Source organism: Ceratotherium simum, chromosome 6 (genome assembly GCF_057802395.1).
Source record: "Ceratotherium simum simum isolate JZ-2026a chromosome 6, ASM5780239v1, whole genome shotgun sequence".
Taxonomy (NCBI): Eukaryota; Metazoa; Chordata; class Mammalia; order Perissodactyla; family Rhinocerotidae; genus Ceratotherium; species Ceratotherium simum.
In genome coordinates, this window is record NC_141905.1 from 20164277 (window position 1) to 20181486 (window position 17210).

Consider the following 17210-nt stretch of genomic DNA (forward strand, 5'->3'; position numbering starts at 1 on the left):
ATATTAACATCAGTTCTGGAAATGAGTTTTAATATTAATAAAGAAATATTCAATTTAACCAAATACCTGACAGGATTCCTCCTTGAGTATTTTGAGGAAAGTATACAAATAAAAAGAATAACAAATTTAAATACGTTTATGAGCAAAAAGGAACAAAATCTAAAAATTATACATGTAAACATGCAGAACAAACTCTGGACTACAGTATATATGCAAGGCAAGAGTGAATATAGCACCTTTAGACATAAAATATTTTTAATTACAATCTCATATGTGTATTTATAAAATAGAATATTTTGTATTGGTTGCATGAACTAGATTATAACCTACAAATCTTACTATTAACCAGAACTTCCTGAGTGGCTGACACTATGTTAGTGAGGTAATAGAGTGGTATGTGAAACCCATTCGTTTTTCAAAGATTTTTTTCAGCTTTTGACTTTGGTGCTGTCACCTTCAAGGCACCAGTCCAAGTGCTCATTAATTTCAGACTCCAAAACTTCATTGTGACAAACAGGACAATTAACCGTTTTGCTCTGACTGGATGAACTGCTGGAATTGTGAGCTGCCATCGTAGGATGTGAACTATGCTCTGGATGGTTACCACCACTCCGTATTTGCTCGCTCTTAATAAAAAACTTGTCAAAAACAGTCTTGTCTTCTAGCCTGGGTCGTTTACTTGGGAATTTATCTTCAGGCCCACTTGCATCCTGGGATGGAGTCACAGATGTTGACTCCATTGCTTTTAAAGAATTTCTTAGGGATATCTTAGAAGATGTAACCCTTCTTTGAGAACTAGAAGAGACTGAATTTTTAGCAATGTCACCAACTGTGACGCTTTTCGTTGGAGATTCATTCACACTTCTGAAAGCCTTTTGGTTGGCAACTGCTACTCTAGGAAAGTAGCTGCTTAAAACATTTTGGTGACTGGTATTAAGAACAGGGGAGACTACAGAAGTTTTTTTACTTGAACCATTCTGTTCAAATTTCACCTCAATATTAGAATTAGGTCTTAGAGCATCTGCTGAATGGTCTTGACTTAAAACATCTTGTGTTTTATTAGTAGCATGTGAAGTGATAAATTTCCCAGATGAAGGTGAATTGCTTGCTTCTCCTAGAACATATCCTTTTCCACTAAAAGGAATTAACAGCTGTGTCTCACCTCTGCTGGGTTTATCTGCAAAAGAAGCAAATAAGATTTTTCCTTGACTCAAAATTAATACAGTAACAAATATTAAGCTAATGGATAGTTTTTTCAAAATGAAGAAATACTATTTTATTCTAACTTAGATCCATGTAATAATTACCTATTAATGGGAGAAGGACAATCTTTAACAGTCAGAGAGCTCTGATATTGAAAGAACATAAAGGACAAACATCCTCTCATATTTACATAAGGAGTTCTATCATGCAAAGACCAATAGCAAAGTTAACTTTTACCTTGAAAATTGTTTGGTATAATTTAAGTTTAGTCCCAGAAGGGAAACATCTGCTACCGCATTTTCTTTCCACCTACTCACAAAAATGAGGATATAATCTCTCCACGTGATTCTTCTATAGCTCCTCAACTTACTTACATTTCAGATTTGGGAAATATAGTTTATGTTCCTGAGTCTTATCACATCAAATCAACAATTTTTCAAGGGAAGAAGCATTAACTTTAGTAACCTTCTTACTCTTCAAAAGGCAGTCACTCTGAGTTTCATAGGAAAGGAATAAATCTAGAAGATGAAGTACTAGCATATACATGTCATATCCTTTTCCCATTCTTCTCCCAATGAAAATACATACATCAACAGAAGTCACTTGGATAGAATCCAACTGATAGGAAGGGGTGTAGTTAGGACTTAGATTCCGGGCATTGTTATTTGAATTACTGTTTTTATTTTGACAATCTTTTTGCCTTCTGTTTCCTAATGACTCAGTGAGTCAAGATAGGGAAAGGGACTTTACCCTCAAATATTATCAGTGGAAACAATTTCTATTTTTACTCACATCTATATGGAGCAAAGTATATTTTTCTACTGTCATTTCATAGACAATGGGATTCTTCTTAAGTCCACATTTGAAAACTTCTACACTAGAAACAATCTTTAAGTTTATCTTAATAATAACAACATTGATAATAATAGTATTCTCTAAAGGACAGTACTATCTTTACACTGTAGCTACAGTCATGGAAAAGCTGGAAGAATGTACATAAAGTTACCTTTATTCTCTGCTGCTGACACAGGCTGCTTTCCTAGTGTTGTCTTTCCTTTGCCTTTTTTTGAGTAGTTCTCTGGTTCCTTGATTTTTATGTAAGTGCCTCCACAGGTTTTCTGGTGCTCAGCCCACCAATAGTCATGAGCAGAGGGTGCCCTGTTGGTAGCACGTTTGACATAGCCATAGTAGGGCTTTTTGTATTGACATGGCCCATTGCAGCGCCACCAGTGTCGCCGGTACTCATCCACCTCATCATGGAAAGTATGGTACACCTGGGGTGAGAGAATGCTTTTGGCATTAAGTAGGCAAGTTAACAATTTAAAGAAAATCTATCAGTAGCCTTTTTTTTCTTTTTTAAAACTTTACAGTTTTCCAGAGCTTTCTGAAGTTATATTTTGGGAAAGACAGAAACTATATTGAGCTTCTGTTCAAAAGTTCATTTTAGGGGACTGGCCCGGTGGCACAAGCGGTTAAGTGCGCGCGCTCCGCTGCAGTGGCCCGGGATTCGCCGGTTCGGATCGTAGGCGCGCACCATCGCACCGCTTGTCAGGCCATGCTGTGGCAGTGTCCCATATAAAGTGGAGGAAGATGGGCATGGATGTTAGCCCAGAGCCAGTCTTCCTCAGCAAAAAGAGGAGGATTGGCAGATGTTAGCTCAGGGCCGATCTTCCCCACAAAAAAAAAAAAAAAAAAACATTTTAATGGGAAACAGCAGCAGTTAATTTAGTACTTCATAAACTGTGTAAAGATAGAAAAATATGAAATTAGAAGACAAAAAACTGAAAAAAAGAACACAAAAGCCTCTATAAATGCTAAAAGTTTTAGAAACCACAAAGACAAGGTTTTATATAATGTCATAATAAATAAGAATTGTTCCCACTGCTAAATTGAAATTTTCCCCTCTCAGTAACAATACCAAAGGGTTCTGAAGGACGACTTCCTATAAATGCTGGGTCTTAGCAACATAAGCATCTTGCCTGATGCAGCCTCTGCTAAACCCACTCTCCACATTCTCACAGCTCTTTGCTCGTGTCTTTGTGATAATCCTTACGAGGTATCATTCTATCTGCTTATAGGTGAAATGCTCTCCAGGATTCGAATGTTTTCATCTTTGTATCCCTAGTGGCTAATAAAGGCTTGGTACAGTGAAGGTGCTCAGAATTCGCTGACTGAGTAAATAAAAAGCTTCATTCATTGAGCCAAATAAAATTCTCTGTAAAAGTGCTTTTTATAAACAAGATCCTTTTTTTTCATCCTCTAGATGAAATCTTATTTAGAACCTAAGCAGAAGACAGATAAAGAAGAGTTCTGAGTGGAAGGAAGATTAGTTCTCCCACCTTGATGGCACTGAGGATGGCAGGGTACCATTTAAAAACTGATACTCCTAAATGACTATGAGTACCTTTTCCTTCTGTCTTCTCAATGGAACAGTACTATTTGTATAAGATAAGCAGCATCTTTATATGAGATTTTTTTTTAACCAAAGACATTTAACTTTCTAATAAATTCCCCTTGTGGGAAAGAATGCTAAGCTTTCTATAACTCTACAGATAAACAGTTTTACACTTACTATCTCTTCAAGACAAGCAAAAAACTTCTATTACTTGGCAAGCATGCCAGCGACGCACATTATATTAGGTGCAGAAGAGACTGGAGGACAACGGTCAGGGGTCAAAGAGATATGTAAGAGCCTTCTCTCTCATGTTAAGAACTCCTTGCTGGGCCGGCCCCGTGGCTGGGCGGTTAAGTGCGCGCGCTCCGCTGCTGGCGGCCGGGGTTCGGATCCCGGGCGCGCACCGACACACCGCTTCTCCGGCCATGCTGAGGCTGCGTCCCACATACGGCAACTGGAAGGATGTGCAACTATGACATACAACTGTCTGCTGGGGCTTTGGGGGAAAAATAAATAAATAAAATTATAAAAAAAAAAAAAAAAAAAAAAGAACTCCTTGCTTAATAATTCAATTGCAAAAAAGACAGGGAATTGGATCTGTTTTGCTTTCAACTCGTTTAACTCCACAGCCTGGGGATGTGACTTTTAACAATGTAGTCCCTAAAATAAAATTGTTCTGCAAGGTGAAACTGGATGCCCTATGGAGTTCATAACAGGATGTAATGTAAAAGCAAGGGGTGTCCACTCCATAAAACTTCTCCTAAATAAAAACACATAGAAATCTAAGATAAAAGAATATATCCTCTTCCAACTGAAGAATACAAAGTATACCAGGACTTTGCTTAAATTGTAAATTCTAATGAGGAAACTAAAAGCCTTTACACTAGCAACTCTAACTCTTTTGCTAATCTGGATTTTATGTGATTGTTTTTAATGCAAGCCACTTTCCTGATGTTGAAGTAACTCCATCCAATTTTTACCTGAGCTCTCTAGAAAATTAAAACTGAGAGCTGGAAAATAATACAGAAGGTGAGCACTTTTCATTTTCCATCACACTGGCCTTTATTGCCTTTTAAAGAAGGAAATACCTAAACATACCAAACAATTTAATCTCTGTAGGAATTAATATTCTATTTGGTTCAATTCAATTCAATATTTGTTAAGTCCTTGTAGGGGCAACTACATTATACATCTTAAACAGATGTATATAAAGATAACTAAAGAGCCACCTGTGTTCAGAGGTAGGAAAGTAGAATAAAATATTGTAAACGGTTAAATATCTGCTAAGGAACTTCAAAGGAGAGGTTATATTCCACAGGAAAGATGAAGAGCATTTTGACACAAAACAGAGGAAATGGCATATTTTAGGGACAGTATATATGAAGAAAGGCACGGAGGTGAAAAGTTAAGTTAGAAACACAAGATATAAGCAAGGGAGTTGTGGGAGGTAAGAAAAAAGGAACAGTAAGGTTATTTGGTAAAATGAATCAATAAAAACCAATATTTAATTACTGCTTAAAATGTGCTAAAATGTTTTGCATGTTTTTTCGCCTTTAATCCTCACAAGGAATCAATAGATAGGTATTATTATTATGTTCATTTTGCATGTGAGTAAACTGAGGCATAGAAGAGTTAAGCAGGTCCCACAGATAATAATCAGTGGAGCCAGCATCTGAACCCACGCAGTCTGACTCTCCATGCTCTTCTGACCCCAGGCTCTGCCACCTCCTACAATATTATGCAGGAATATGAAAGAAGACTTCTGATGAAGGGAATGACATAGGAAATGGTAGCAGAGCATAGGATGGACTGAAGGAGGCAACTATAATAAGGAAACAAAGTTAAGAGGTGACTATAACAGCCCAGGAATTACAGGCCTGAAGTAACTATGCATAAAATGTTGCCCTGGATGTGGTCAGAGGCCTCAGGGACATCACTGGCTTGGCTGCCATTCTACTGTGTGGTCGTAGACAAGCCAGTCAGCTTCTCTAGGCCTCTTGCTTGCTGTGGAAAATCCTCAAAGACAGTTTTATTTCTACCCAGTTTTCTATTTTAAATTAAATCCCAGGAATTACAGAATAATTAACTACTAAATATCATAAATGTATGTGACTTTACATACCGTTATATTGGCCCCAGTCAGGCGATTGATTCGATGCATATGTTTACAAAACTCTGGACCATGCCCTTCCCTGTCTTTATCATTATTAGTGACAAATAAATAGGCATGTATCATTTCATGCAAGAGGGTCTGAAACAGAAAACAATCAAATTAAATTTGTATGCGCTTTTGAAAAATAAAAATGCATTTTCTTACTCTACACGGGGGGTCTTAACCTTCTGTGATCACAGGCTCCTTTCAGAAACTGATAAAAGTCAAGAACCATCTTTGTAGAAAAATTATATAAGCACACATTCACAAAACTTTGCACATAATATCTGAAGCTCTGTAGATCCCAGGTTAAGAACTCCTAGTTCCAGGAAAGGCTTTTTAACTATTAAACAAAATCCAGAAGAAAAGATCAATGAATTCAATGACATAAAAACTTTAAAATTCTGTATGAGTAAAAAAACATCATAAGTAAAGTGAAAAGACAAACTCAGAAAAATATATGCGCAACTCATCTCACAGGCTATTAACTGCTAAAATATAAAGAGCTCCTAAAGTCAACGGGAAAATGACCAACAAGCCAATTTTAAAATGCAAATTAATAGTACACTAGTGTACCATTTCTTATTTATCAAGATCAGTAAAATCCTAAAGTTTGACACCATTAGTAGAGCTAAGGGAAAATAAACATTCCCATATATCACTGGTAGGAATGCAAAATGGTACAACCCCTCAGGAGGAAAATTTGGTAACATCTAACAAAATTACAAATGCATTTATCCTTTGACCCAGCAATACCTAGACTAATATGAAAGGTCATATGTACAAGGCACTTTCATGGTGGCATTGTTTACAATGCTTACAATGCGAAATGATCTGGAAAAAGCTACAGAGTGTATTGTTTTAACGAAAAAGGCAAAGTACAGAAGAGTGTACACAGTATTTTGCGTAAGAAGTATGTTATATGTGGTGGGGAGGGGGAATAAGAGTGGACATAAATATTTGTGAAAGAGAACAATGAAAGAAAAAAGAAACTAATAACAACAGTATCTTAATAGTGGGTAGGGAGTTCAAAATAGAGAAGGATGGGGTAAAACAAGATTTCTCTGTGTATAGTTTTCTAGTTTTGGGATTTTTAATTATATAAAATTTTAAAACAGACAATAAAACCTACTGCTCATTCCACACCAAGGATGCAGAAGTTTAGGTGCAAAATTAACAAAAGCATTTAAGGCTGCTGTTTCATAATTTGTTCTAAAAAATACGTTTTTTTAAAAAAAGCAAAAATCATAAAGGTCTTCAAAAGCATACCTTTTTAATAATCCTCCATATTTTTTTAAAAAAGAGTTTCCATCAGAAGAACTAGACCTGGCATTAATGAATTTTAGTCTTATAAAATTATGCTGAACAGAAAAATGGGAGAATCAGACATTTTAACTTGGTCATTATGAAAACATCCCTTTTAAAATTATCAACTCTATCTCTGAAAATGAACTTTATTTTTTCAAGTAAATGCCACTCTACTGAGGCTCAAATTCAAAGGCCATTCTATACTTCAAACACTTCTCAACATTCTAAAATAATTATAAATAACTATTTTTCTAAAAGAGAAACAAATTTAGGTTTCTGATTTTTGGTTCAATTTAAACACATCTTGAAAATGATACATGGCACCATACTGATCATTTCTATTTTTATATACTGTATCTACTATTTTCCACATTTAGGCTAGATTCAAGGCTCTACATAACACAGTCCCAAAACACCTTTATTTCCCACCACTGTTCTGTATCTGGCCAAAAGCAACTATTTCTGATTCTCAATATGCCACAAGTTTAATGGCCTCACTTTTTTTCATAGCATTCCCATTCCTTCTGCCAAGAGTAGTCTCCCCTACTATCTCTACTCGTCAGAATCCAATCTGTCCTATAAAGCTCACCTCCATGTTTTAATTAGCAATGGTGATAGTTACAAGGCAGTAGTGATGAGGCCAAGTGGTATAGGGGACAGGACAAGAGCTTTAGAGCCAGGGAAACTAGAGTCTAAACCAAGGATCTGTTATTTATTGTGCCTGAGGCCTTGCACAAGTTACAACTTGTTCCTCATCCCTAAAATGGGGATATCCTAATCTTGCAGGGTTGTGGTAAAGCATACTCTAGATTAACTATATTAACACTAGTTAATCTAGTCCAAAGTCTGGCACACAACAGGTGCTCAATAGTGAGTGAGTGGTAGGAGTGGTGACAGTAGTAGTAATAAACTCTGCATGTATAAAGCTTTTCTTGACCTCCTCAACCAGATAGAGTTCTTTCCTTCTCTGAACCTATTCATTATAATTTAGGTAGCTACTTTAAATACAGACCAGGGTCCCACTGTTCCTCCTGTGTCCTTCTTACCCCTGATTTGATACTGTAACTTTCCACCCACAGCAAATGCTCAGCTGATACCATTACCACACATTTCCCATTCTCTTCTCACCCATTATCTTTTAAACAAAATTTGTTCATATGTTTCTTTAATCATTTATGCAATAAATATTCATTAAGCAACTATCATTCCAATTAGGGCTCCTTGTCAGGTTGATTTGGTTAATCATGTTGTTCGATTTTTTTTGTTTTACGTCTACTATTTTTTCTGCTTATTCATTGAGTTACCAAGAGACTTATAACATCCGCAACTCTGATTGTGGATTATTTCTCTTTTTGCTTCTGCTAATTTATGCTTCGTTTGCTTAAAGCTATGTAATTACTTTTAGGCTTGTTATGTTTTTATTTAATAGAATATTTTATCACTATAAAATATCCCCCTTTTTTCCAAGTAAAACTTTTTCCTTTAAAATCTTTAGTCTAATACTAATATAGCCACAACAACTTTCTATTTACTTTTTTCCATCCTTTTACACTTAACATATGTGTGTCTATTTTAAGTATGTCTCTTTTAATCTAGTGTGTCATTTCATGTCTTTAACTGGAGTGTTTAGTCCATTTACATTTAATATAATTATTGATATTGTGCTTATGCCTACCTTTCTCTTTATCCAGGCTTTGTTCCTTTATTCCTCTTTTCTTTTTTATTAATCAAGTATTTCTGTTGTACTATTTTACATTTATTAGCTATTTACTTTTTTAAAAATTGTGGTAAAAAACACATTACATAAAATTTACATCTTAACTATTTTTAAGTGTACAGTTCAATAATGTTAAGTACATTCATACTGCTGTGAAACTCATTACCTTTTATTATCCTTAAAAACAGCATCCCTCATATTTCCAAGCATGTTTTAACATATTTCCCATCCAACGTCTACCACCCTATGCTCTTTTGTGCATACAAAGTGATATAACTGGGGCAAGACAAGTCACACTGGGTGCATCCTGGAGAATTTCAGGCATCTGTTAGACTCAACTAACCATAATCTAAGAGTTCCCACTGTTCCATTTTGCTAGCAGGAGTGACCACTAGCTCCAGATAGGAAGTGTGCCCTCACGCTGGTTTGTTCTGCCAGCTGGGCTAGATGTCCTGGGAGGGCAGGACCATGGTGGTTGAATAGAGGAGAGTGTCAAAATTTGTGTCTTAATAGGAAGATCTGAATCCTAAGTTTTTCTCTGCTTCTAAATATGTAACTTAAACCAGTTACTTAACCTCTCTGAATCTTAATTTCCTTTTATAAAAATGAGGATAACACACAATGAACATAAACAGGGTTGTTGTAAAGATCAATTTAGATAATATACGTGAAAGCCTTTAACTTTGAAGCACTATAAAAATAGAAGGTAATCATTATTATCTGCCCCACAAAGTTTGCAATGAGGGAAAACTAGTTTCCTTTTTTGACACGTACAGGTTAATTCACAGGAGTCTAAATCAATAATAAGCATTTCTAAGTTACTGAATTAAGAATCAAGTTTATGCAAAGAATACCTCTACAAGATCCTTCCTTGGTCTCAACTTTAAAAGGGGTTCACTGAGACGGATGGAACACATTCCACCCCTCCCTTCATAGCTGCATATCCCAGCACACCTGGAAAACAACCACCACAAAAGCATGATTTACCAAATACATACAAAAGGGAAATAGAGAGGAAAGAGCAAACCCATATACATTCTTGGGCAGTTCACACCGAGAACTCTACGGCAGATGGCTTTCTTAAAAGTACACCTCTTCCCTGGGAGATATTTGCATTTCACCCCAGTTATGGACATATGTGAACAGCAGTGGCTTCCCTTACCCTAACCAGGCTGCAACAGCTCAAAGAAGATAATCCTATTCTGCTGCTCCCAGTCTCCTCCCTACAAACTATAATCAGTTTGTGGCGGTAACAGCCAGATCTCCATTAGCACATCTCAAAATTATAATACAAGCCTATGTGAAGAAAACGTGCACTTTAAACACAATTTTATATGATATCTTAATCTGTCTTATTTTAGGTTGTTTTGTATCACTTCAAAAACAAGCACGGTAATATATAACCGCATCTTAAACTTGTTAACTCCGTTCCTGTACAGGACTCGATTATTTCAAATCGAGAGTTCTCAAATTTAGCGTGTAGGAAAGGAATCCTTTTAGAGGCATCCCTGAAGACCCCTTGGGTCCAGAAATACGGAAACGTCAAGCCCTTGCCCACTCTAACACACGAGCTCACTACTAAGCGGTGCGATCCTAATGAGCATAAAAGAGGACAACACGCCTCTGGAGGTTTCACTGCGTCCTCAGCATTCCAGACTCTGGTTGCTTCTCCTTCCTGGCTCCTAAAACACTACAGTAAATCAAATCAGAAATGTGTTAATTTATTTTCAAGTGAGGTGAGATTCAAAGAAACATCCTCTTCTCTCATTGTGTCCCCTATAAGTCAAACCGTAGCGAGGTGGGCCACACAGCTTTCTTAAAGTTGTCTGGGCGGGAAAGAGAGATAGGGTAGGAAAGGGAGAAATACACGGAGAGGAGGTGCCTGGTCCAAAACCAGACGCCCTCGTTTAACGGCCCCTGGGCCGTCGGGGCGGAGAAGAAGAGAAGCCCAAGGCCAGGGGCTGAGGAAGGGCGGCCAGCCGCCTCTTTTCCCCAACGGGCTCGGGACTCACAGGGTCATTCGCATGCTCCACTTCACCTCGACGGCCTCCAGCTGGCCCCAGAAGAACCGGTCGTTGAACTGCACAAACAGGGCCTGCAAATCCGGGGTGGGGTCCACCAACTCCCAGGACGCGTCCACCAGCGACAAGGGCTCCTGGGCTTGATCGCACTCCGAGACCTCCAAGTTCCACTCCTCCTGAAGCCGTAGTGCCAAAACCAGGTCCTCATCCATCGCTGCCAGGATCCCAGCGAGGTCCGCCGGCGTTAGGCTCAGAAACCCAAGGGCCGGGTGGAGCTCCTGGGAGATACCGGCTCTCGGGTCAGCCCGCCGATGTCGCGAGAACTCAGGAAAACTGGCGCGAGAACGAGAACTCAGCTTGCCCCCAACGCCGACACCAGGATTCTGGGGCTTAAAAAAAAGAAGTCAGCGTGACACCTCCTAGTGGGCTCGAAACTTGGATTCCCAGGGCTTGGGCGAGAGGAAGGTTTCACTAAGCTGGTTATCGCCTTTACGCTTCGCCGGTAACTTCAAACACCAACGCCACGCTCGGCCCATGCGCACTACCTACGTCTCTTTGCCTTTCCCTCTACTCACTTCCGCAATACTCCCCCGGCGCACGCGCTCTAGGCCGCTGGCGTTCCTGCGCAGACGCATTGTCTGCGCTCGGCCCCTCGCGCAGGCGCAGTGTCTAAAGCTCAGACTCGAGCGCAGGCGTATTTGTCTGTCTCCCATCTGTTCCTCAGCCCTGGAGCTCGGCGGGGTTTGGGTGGGTCTCGACAGCGGCGGCACCGGCAGCAGCGATAGTGACAGTGACTGCGTGGGGCCCGGACGGAAATGGCGATGGCGATGTCGGACAGTGGGGCGAGCCGCCTGCGGCGACAGCTGGAGTCGGGGGGCTTTGAGGCGCGGCTGTACGTGAAGCAGCTCTCGCAGCAGTCGGACGGGGACCGGGACCTGCAGGAGCACCGGCAGCGCATCCAGGCTCTGGCGGAGGAGACGGCGCAGAACCTGAAGCGCAACGTCTACCAGAACTACCGGCAGTTCATCGAGACGGCCCGCGAGATCTCCTACCTGGAGAGCGAGATGTATCAGCTCAGCCACCTGCTGACGGAGCAGAAGAGCAGCCTGGAGAGCATCCCGCTCACCCTGCTGCCAGCTGCCGCCGCCGCTGGGGCCGCCGCGGCCTCCGGAGGGGAGGAGGCAGGGGGCGGCCCGGCCGGCCGAGACCACTTCCGCGGCCAGGCTAGCTTCTTTCCCACCCCCGGGGGCGCCTCCCGCGACAGCTCCGGGTCGGGCGAGGAAGGAAAGCAGCGCACTCTCACCACTCTGCTGGAGAAGGTGGAAGGCTGTAGGCACCTGCTAGAGACGCCGGGACAGTACCTGGTGTACAACGGGGACTTGGTGGAATACGACGCGGACCACATGGCCCAAGTGCAGCGGGTGCACGGCTTTCTCATGAACGACTGTTTGCTGGTGGCCACCTGGCTGCCACAGCGGCGGGGGATGTATCGCTACGACGCTCTCTATCCTCTAGATGGTTTGGCTGTGGTCAATGTCAAGGACAACCCGCCCATGAAGGACATGTTCAAGCTGCTGATGTTTCCCGAGAGCCGTATTTTTCAGGCAGAAAATGCTAAAATTAAACGAGAGTGGCTGGAAGTGCTGGAGGAAACGAAGAGGGCCCTCGGTGAAAAGAGACGAAGGGAGCAGGAGGAGGCAGCGGCCCCTCGAGGGCCACCCCAAGTGACTTCCAAGGCCAGTAACCCATTTGAGGATGAAGACGACGACGAACCAGCTATTCCTGAGGTAGAGGAAGAGAAGGTGGACCTCTCAATGGAATGGATCCAGGAGTTGCCTGAAGACCTGGATGTTTGTATTGCCCAGAGGGACTTTGAAGGGGCCGTTGACCTGCTGGATAAATTGAACCATTACCTGGAAGATAAGCCCAGTCCACCTCCTGTAAAAGAACTAAGGGCCAAAGTGGATGAGCGTGTCCGACAGCTCACTGAGGTGTTGGTTTTTGAACTCTCCCCAGATCGTTCCCTGAGAGGTGGTCCCAAGGCTACTCGCCGGGCAGTTTCTCAACTAATCCGGCTTGGCCAGTGCACGAAGGCTTGTGAGCTCTTCTTGAGAAACAGGGCAGCAGCTGTGCACACTGCCATCCGTCAGCTTCGCATTGAAGGTGCCACTTTACTGTACATTCATAAGCTATGCCATGTTTTCTTTACCAGCCTTCTTGAGACTGCAAGGGAATTTGAGACAGATTTTTCAGGCACTGACAGTGGCTGCTACTCTGCCTTTGTGGTCTGGGCGAGATCAGCCATGGGCATGTTTGTGGATGCTTTTAGCAAGCAGGTGTTTGACAGTAAGGAGAGCCTCTCTACAGCAGCCGAGTGTGTAAAAGTGGCAAAGGAGCATTGTCAGCAACTGGGTGACATCGGACTAGACCTCACCTTCATCATCCACGCCCTTCTGGTGAAAGACATCCAAGGTGCCTTGCACAGTTACAAAGAGATCATAATTGAAGCCACTAAACATCGCAACTCGGAGGAGATGTGGAGGAGGATGAACTTGATGACTCCAGAGGCCCTGGGTAAACTCAAAGAGGAGATGAAGAGTTGTGGGGTGAGTAACTTCGAGCAGTACACAGGGGATGACTGCTGGGTGAACCTCAGTTACACAGTGGTGGCCTTTACCAAGCAGACCATGGGCTTCTTGGAAGAAGCACTGAAGCTGTATTTCCCAGAGCTGCACATGGTACTTTTGGAGAGCCTGGTGGAAATCATTTTGGTTGCTGTTCAGCATGTGGATTATAGTCTTCGGTGTGAGCAGGATCCAGAGAAGAAGGCCTTTATCAGACAGAATGCATCCTTCCTATATGAAACAGTCCTCCCTGTGGTGGAGAAGAGGTTTGAAGAAGGTGTGGGGAAACCCGCCAAGCAACTCCAGGACCTGAGGAATGCATCTAGACTTATTCGTGTGAATCCTGAAAGTACAACGTCAGTGGTCTGATGCTTGGGTCTGTTTATATGTATACGTATATGTTGCTTATATATTATTTATATTTATATTAAGTTGTATTAGCATATTCTTTATAGTCTCAAACACAGCTTAAAAATAAAAGATGCCCTCTCAGTTAGAAATGCAAAATCAAAAGGAGAAAGAAAAAGATGTTAAATTAACCCTAAATAACAATAACATTGGAATTAGTAAAATATATAATATGCTTTCCTTTTAAATCATGCTCATTCTCTAATGAATATATTATCACATTACAGCATTTCAGCTTATCCTTTGAGTCAAAACACACTTTCTCACAGTATATATTATGCAGCAGAGAAATAATATCTATAAATACATAGAGTTTAAGTATGTTGTGAAAAGTTTCCTAGTTCACTAAAATGCTAGGTTCCTTAAAGGATACAATGCCGTATAAAACACCCTGCTTTGTATACTTCCTTAAAATGCTTAACATACTTCACCTTAAAATGTGATTGAACAATTTGGGGACAAGGAAGGAGTTGAGAAAATTGGTTTTAGGGTAAATTTCAGTCAACAGAATTCCTTCTTGAGAGTAGCTAGTGTGGACTCAAACACTCTGATCCTTATAGAATACAAGAGGAAGCTTTCATAAAAACAGTGCAGCAAACATTTCTAATGTAATTTGAATGGCTAATGATTTTCAGCTGCTAATTAGCAGCTTTATAATATTTGATTTGGGAGCATTTACTTGAAAATCTTAAGGACTATGATAAATATTTTTTTCAGCATATTCCTGAATTGTTTGAATTTCCAGCTGAAGCTGTTGTCTTTTCATATTAAAAAAATAAAAATAATAAAAAACAGGACACATTGAAGAACCTGACAGCAGCTGGTGGTTTTTAGCCGTCCTCCCCCACTGTCAGCCTAGGTTACAGAGAGGCTCAGACTCCATGCCAATCGGGCCAAGTTTTCATTGAAACATTTATTTAAATTTCAGGGTCTGGGTGGATGGGAAATTAGAAAAAATCCTATGCAAACCCCACAGTGTTCTCCGGATGACTGCTTTGGAGGTTTGTTTTTGGTTTTTTGTAACCGAGTGGAGAACAGAAAGGTGAGACATAGTGCCCAAGCGATTTGGTGACTCCCACTGAAATGCTCCATGCTGTGTTTTTCTTTAGTTTTTATTTTCCTTGTTTTGTTTTTAAAGTGAATATAATGCTTACTTCAGATTGTTTAGTAAAACAAAAATAACTAAAGAAATTTGAGCTTCCCAAGGTTTCTAACCTATTGCTTCTATTGTACTTGATTATAACATTTCTCATGCTTGGAGAGAAATTGTGCTAAGATCCATTTCTCCCCTAGCTTCTAGTTGTCATTCCTGTCCATAAGTGCCATTTCTGATGCTGATGACTTCAAAAGGTCATTTCTTTTATCTGAATAAAGATAGTGGTATTAAGACTGTGGAAATTATGTAAAACCTAAAATAGCTTCCAAATAGTGGCTTAGGGAGGGTTGTAGAGCTCTTTCAGTTAATGATTCAGATGCCAGATGAGCCCTTTTATTTTATTTTTACCTATGCATATTTACAAGGTTGGAAATGATCAAAGTTACAGATTTTCTTTGACTAATTTTTTCATATAACTTTAGGATTTTCTAGATAATAACCATATAACTGGATATTTCAGCTGACCAAAAACAGTTATAGTTTGTCTCTTTTAAGATCACTGGAAACTTGAATATGATCAAAATTTTGTGATTACTTTGTGCTACTTACAGTTTCTAAAACTATATTGTATGAAACATGTATTGTGTAAATATTTGATGCTGGGTCCATGAAATGATACTTCTGAAATCAGAACTTCTCTGAAGGCATGAAGTTGTAAAAACTTAAATGTGTATGCTCAGATATATCAGCTTTTTAAAACTGGAAGTACAGAATTTTCTTCTGTTAGAATTTGTGTGTTCCTCAGTCAAAGTTATAGCTGAAGGAAGTAGCTTTTGGTGAATCAATTATTGTGGGGAGTTGATTAAAGACCACCTATGTCATAATGTACCTTTGCACCAGGACAGAGCAATGACATTTTGTTCCTCAAAGTGGAGTCAGAGCTCTTCTCTCTAATTCTTGTTTCATTAGACTCCTGAACAAGTCCTAGGAATAGAATGCAGTTAGATTGTCCAAAAATATAGTACATACTGTAATATACCACTTAAGGCTTGATTGCCCTTTCTTGTTTGCTTCAAATGTAACACTGTCACTTGAGTGTGGAATCATAGACTTGATTGAAATAATTACTGTTGAAAAACGATACCCTGTGGAATTAAGTCTCTTTTTGATTAAAGCCTCATTTCACTTTAGTGCTGAAAACTTACTTATTTTTGTTTAAAATGCTACCTGTTGTTAAATTATCAGCACTTGTATTTTGCGACTGGCTTACCTAGGATTGGGAATTTGGGCCTTGACATGTAGAATAAAATCAGTATATGTACATTTTGCTATTGATATGCTGTGATATGAGGGAATCTGAAATGTTTTATCAAAATAAAGCTTAAAATTTTTCTTACACTGGATAAAATTGATTGATATTACAATGTTATATCTATTTCTCTTCTTTAATCAGGATTTAATATTCTTATGCTCATGCTACTGAAATGTTGTTTTTAAGAGCTTATGTTGTTTTTTTGTTTTGTTTTTCTATATGGGGATGATAGGTAGGAAGCTGTTAGCTAATTTAAATAAGTGTTCTGCTTGCTATCAGAATTGTGAATAAATCAGATCTCAATTTTTTTAGGACTTCCTTGAATGGGAAATTTCAGATATACAAAATGTGAATTTACTCTAAAAAGTGGATTTTATACCATCTGCACATCCCAAAATGAAGAAAATATAATGTAGACCATATGACTTAGGAACTAGGATTATAAATGACAAGGATCTGTTTTTTTAAAATAATATGTAGATAGTGAAGGAACTGTCACATATAATTGATTTAAAAGTATTTTTATTGAATGCTATGCCTCACATTGTAATGTGGGGTGAGGAGGACAAAATAAATTTAAGCATGCTTTCTCCTAAGATGCTGAAAAAATTGGAAAAAATCGAGAATAAAAAATCGGAAGAAATACATTAGAGAGTAAGTTAAATGCAAAACAGTGTTGCAAATTAAATTAATTAATTTAAATAATTGAATGCAAATAGTGTGGTGCAAAAAGAAAAAAAAAAAAAACCCAGCGTGCTGCAGTTTAAGTACTGTGGGAATACTGAGAAGGAAAAGAGCAGTGTTGTTTTGAGCAGTTTGAAAAGTCCTCATGGAATTGTTGGCCTTCGAGCTGGTCCTTGGAGAATGGACAAGATTTAGACGTGCATGGGCCGGCCCTGTGGCTTGGTGGTTAAGTGCGCGCGCTGCGATGCTGGTGGCCCGGGTTCGGATCCCGGGTGCGCATCGAGGCACCG

The 17210-nt window shown here is 39.8% G+C and overlaps 2 protein-coding genes across 2 annotated transcripts; one reads left to right on the plus strand and one right to left on the minus strand.

Annotated features, from left to right (window-relative positions):
- Positions 1-118: 118 nt before the first annotated feature.
- Positions 119-11399, minus strand: SPRTN (SprT-like N-terminal domain). Its single transcript, XM_004432501.3, has 5 exons — positions 10788-11399; positions 9630-9729; positions 5721-5849; positions 2210-2477; positions 119-1177 (listed from the first exon to the last, which is right to left on the minus strand). Exons 1-5 carry the CDS (start codon positions 11006-11008, stop codon positions 429-431), a joined length of 1467 nt encoding a protein of 488 aa, XP_004432558.2. The 5' UTR covers positions 11009-11399; the 3' UTR covers positions 119-428.
- A 64-nt stretch (positions 11400-11463) lies between these two features.
- On the plus strand, positions 11464-16320 carry EXOC8 (exocyst complex component 8). Its single transcript, XM_004432371.3, has one exon. It carries the CDS (start codon positions 11612-11614, stop codon positions 13787-13789), a length of 2178 nt encoding a protein of 725 aa, XP_004432428.1. The 5' UTR covers positions 11464-11611; the 3' UTR covers positions 13790-16320.
- The last annotated feature ends 890 nt before the right edge of the window (positions 16321-17210 follow it).

What these genes read in the sequence shown, in the direction of transcription:
- SPRTN (XM_004432501.3), bottom strand. Translation starts at nt 11,008, where the DNA reads ATGGATGAGGACCTGGTTTTGGCACTACGGCTTCAGGAGGAGTGGAAC. An exon ending in TGGAGCATGCGAATGACCCT is followed by an intron (nt 9,730 to 10,787) that starts GTGAGTCCCGAG and finishes GTTGTTTTCCAG; the next exon opens with GTGTGCTGGGATATGCAGCT. An exon ending in CAAGGAAGGATCTTGTAGAG is followed by an intron (nt 5,850 to 9,629) that starts GTATTCTTTGCA and finishes TTTCTGTTTCAG; the next exon opens with ACCCTCTTGCATGAAATGAT.
- EXOC8 (XM_004432371.3), top strand. Translation starts at nt 11,612, where the DNA reads ATGGCGATGGCGATGTCGGACAGTGGGGCGAGCCGCCTGCGGCGACAG.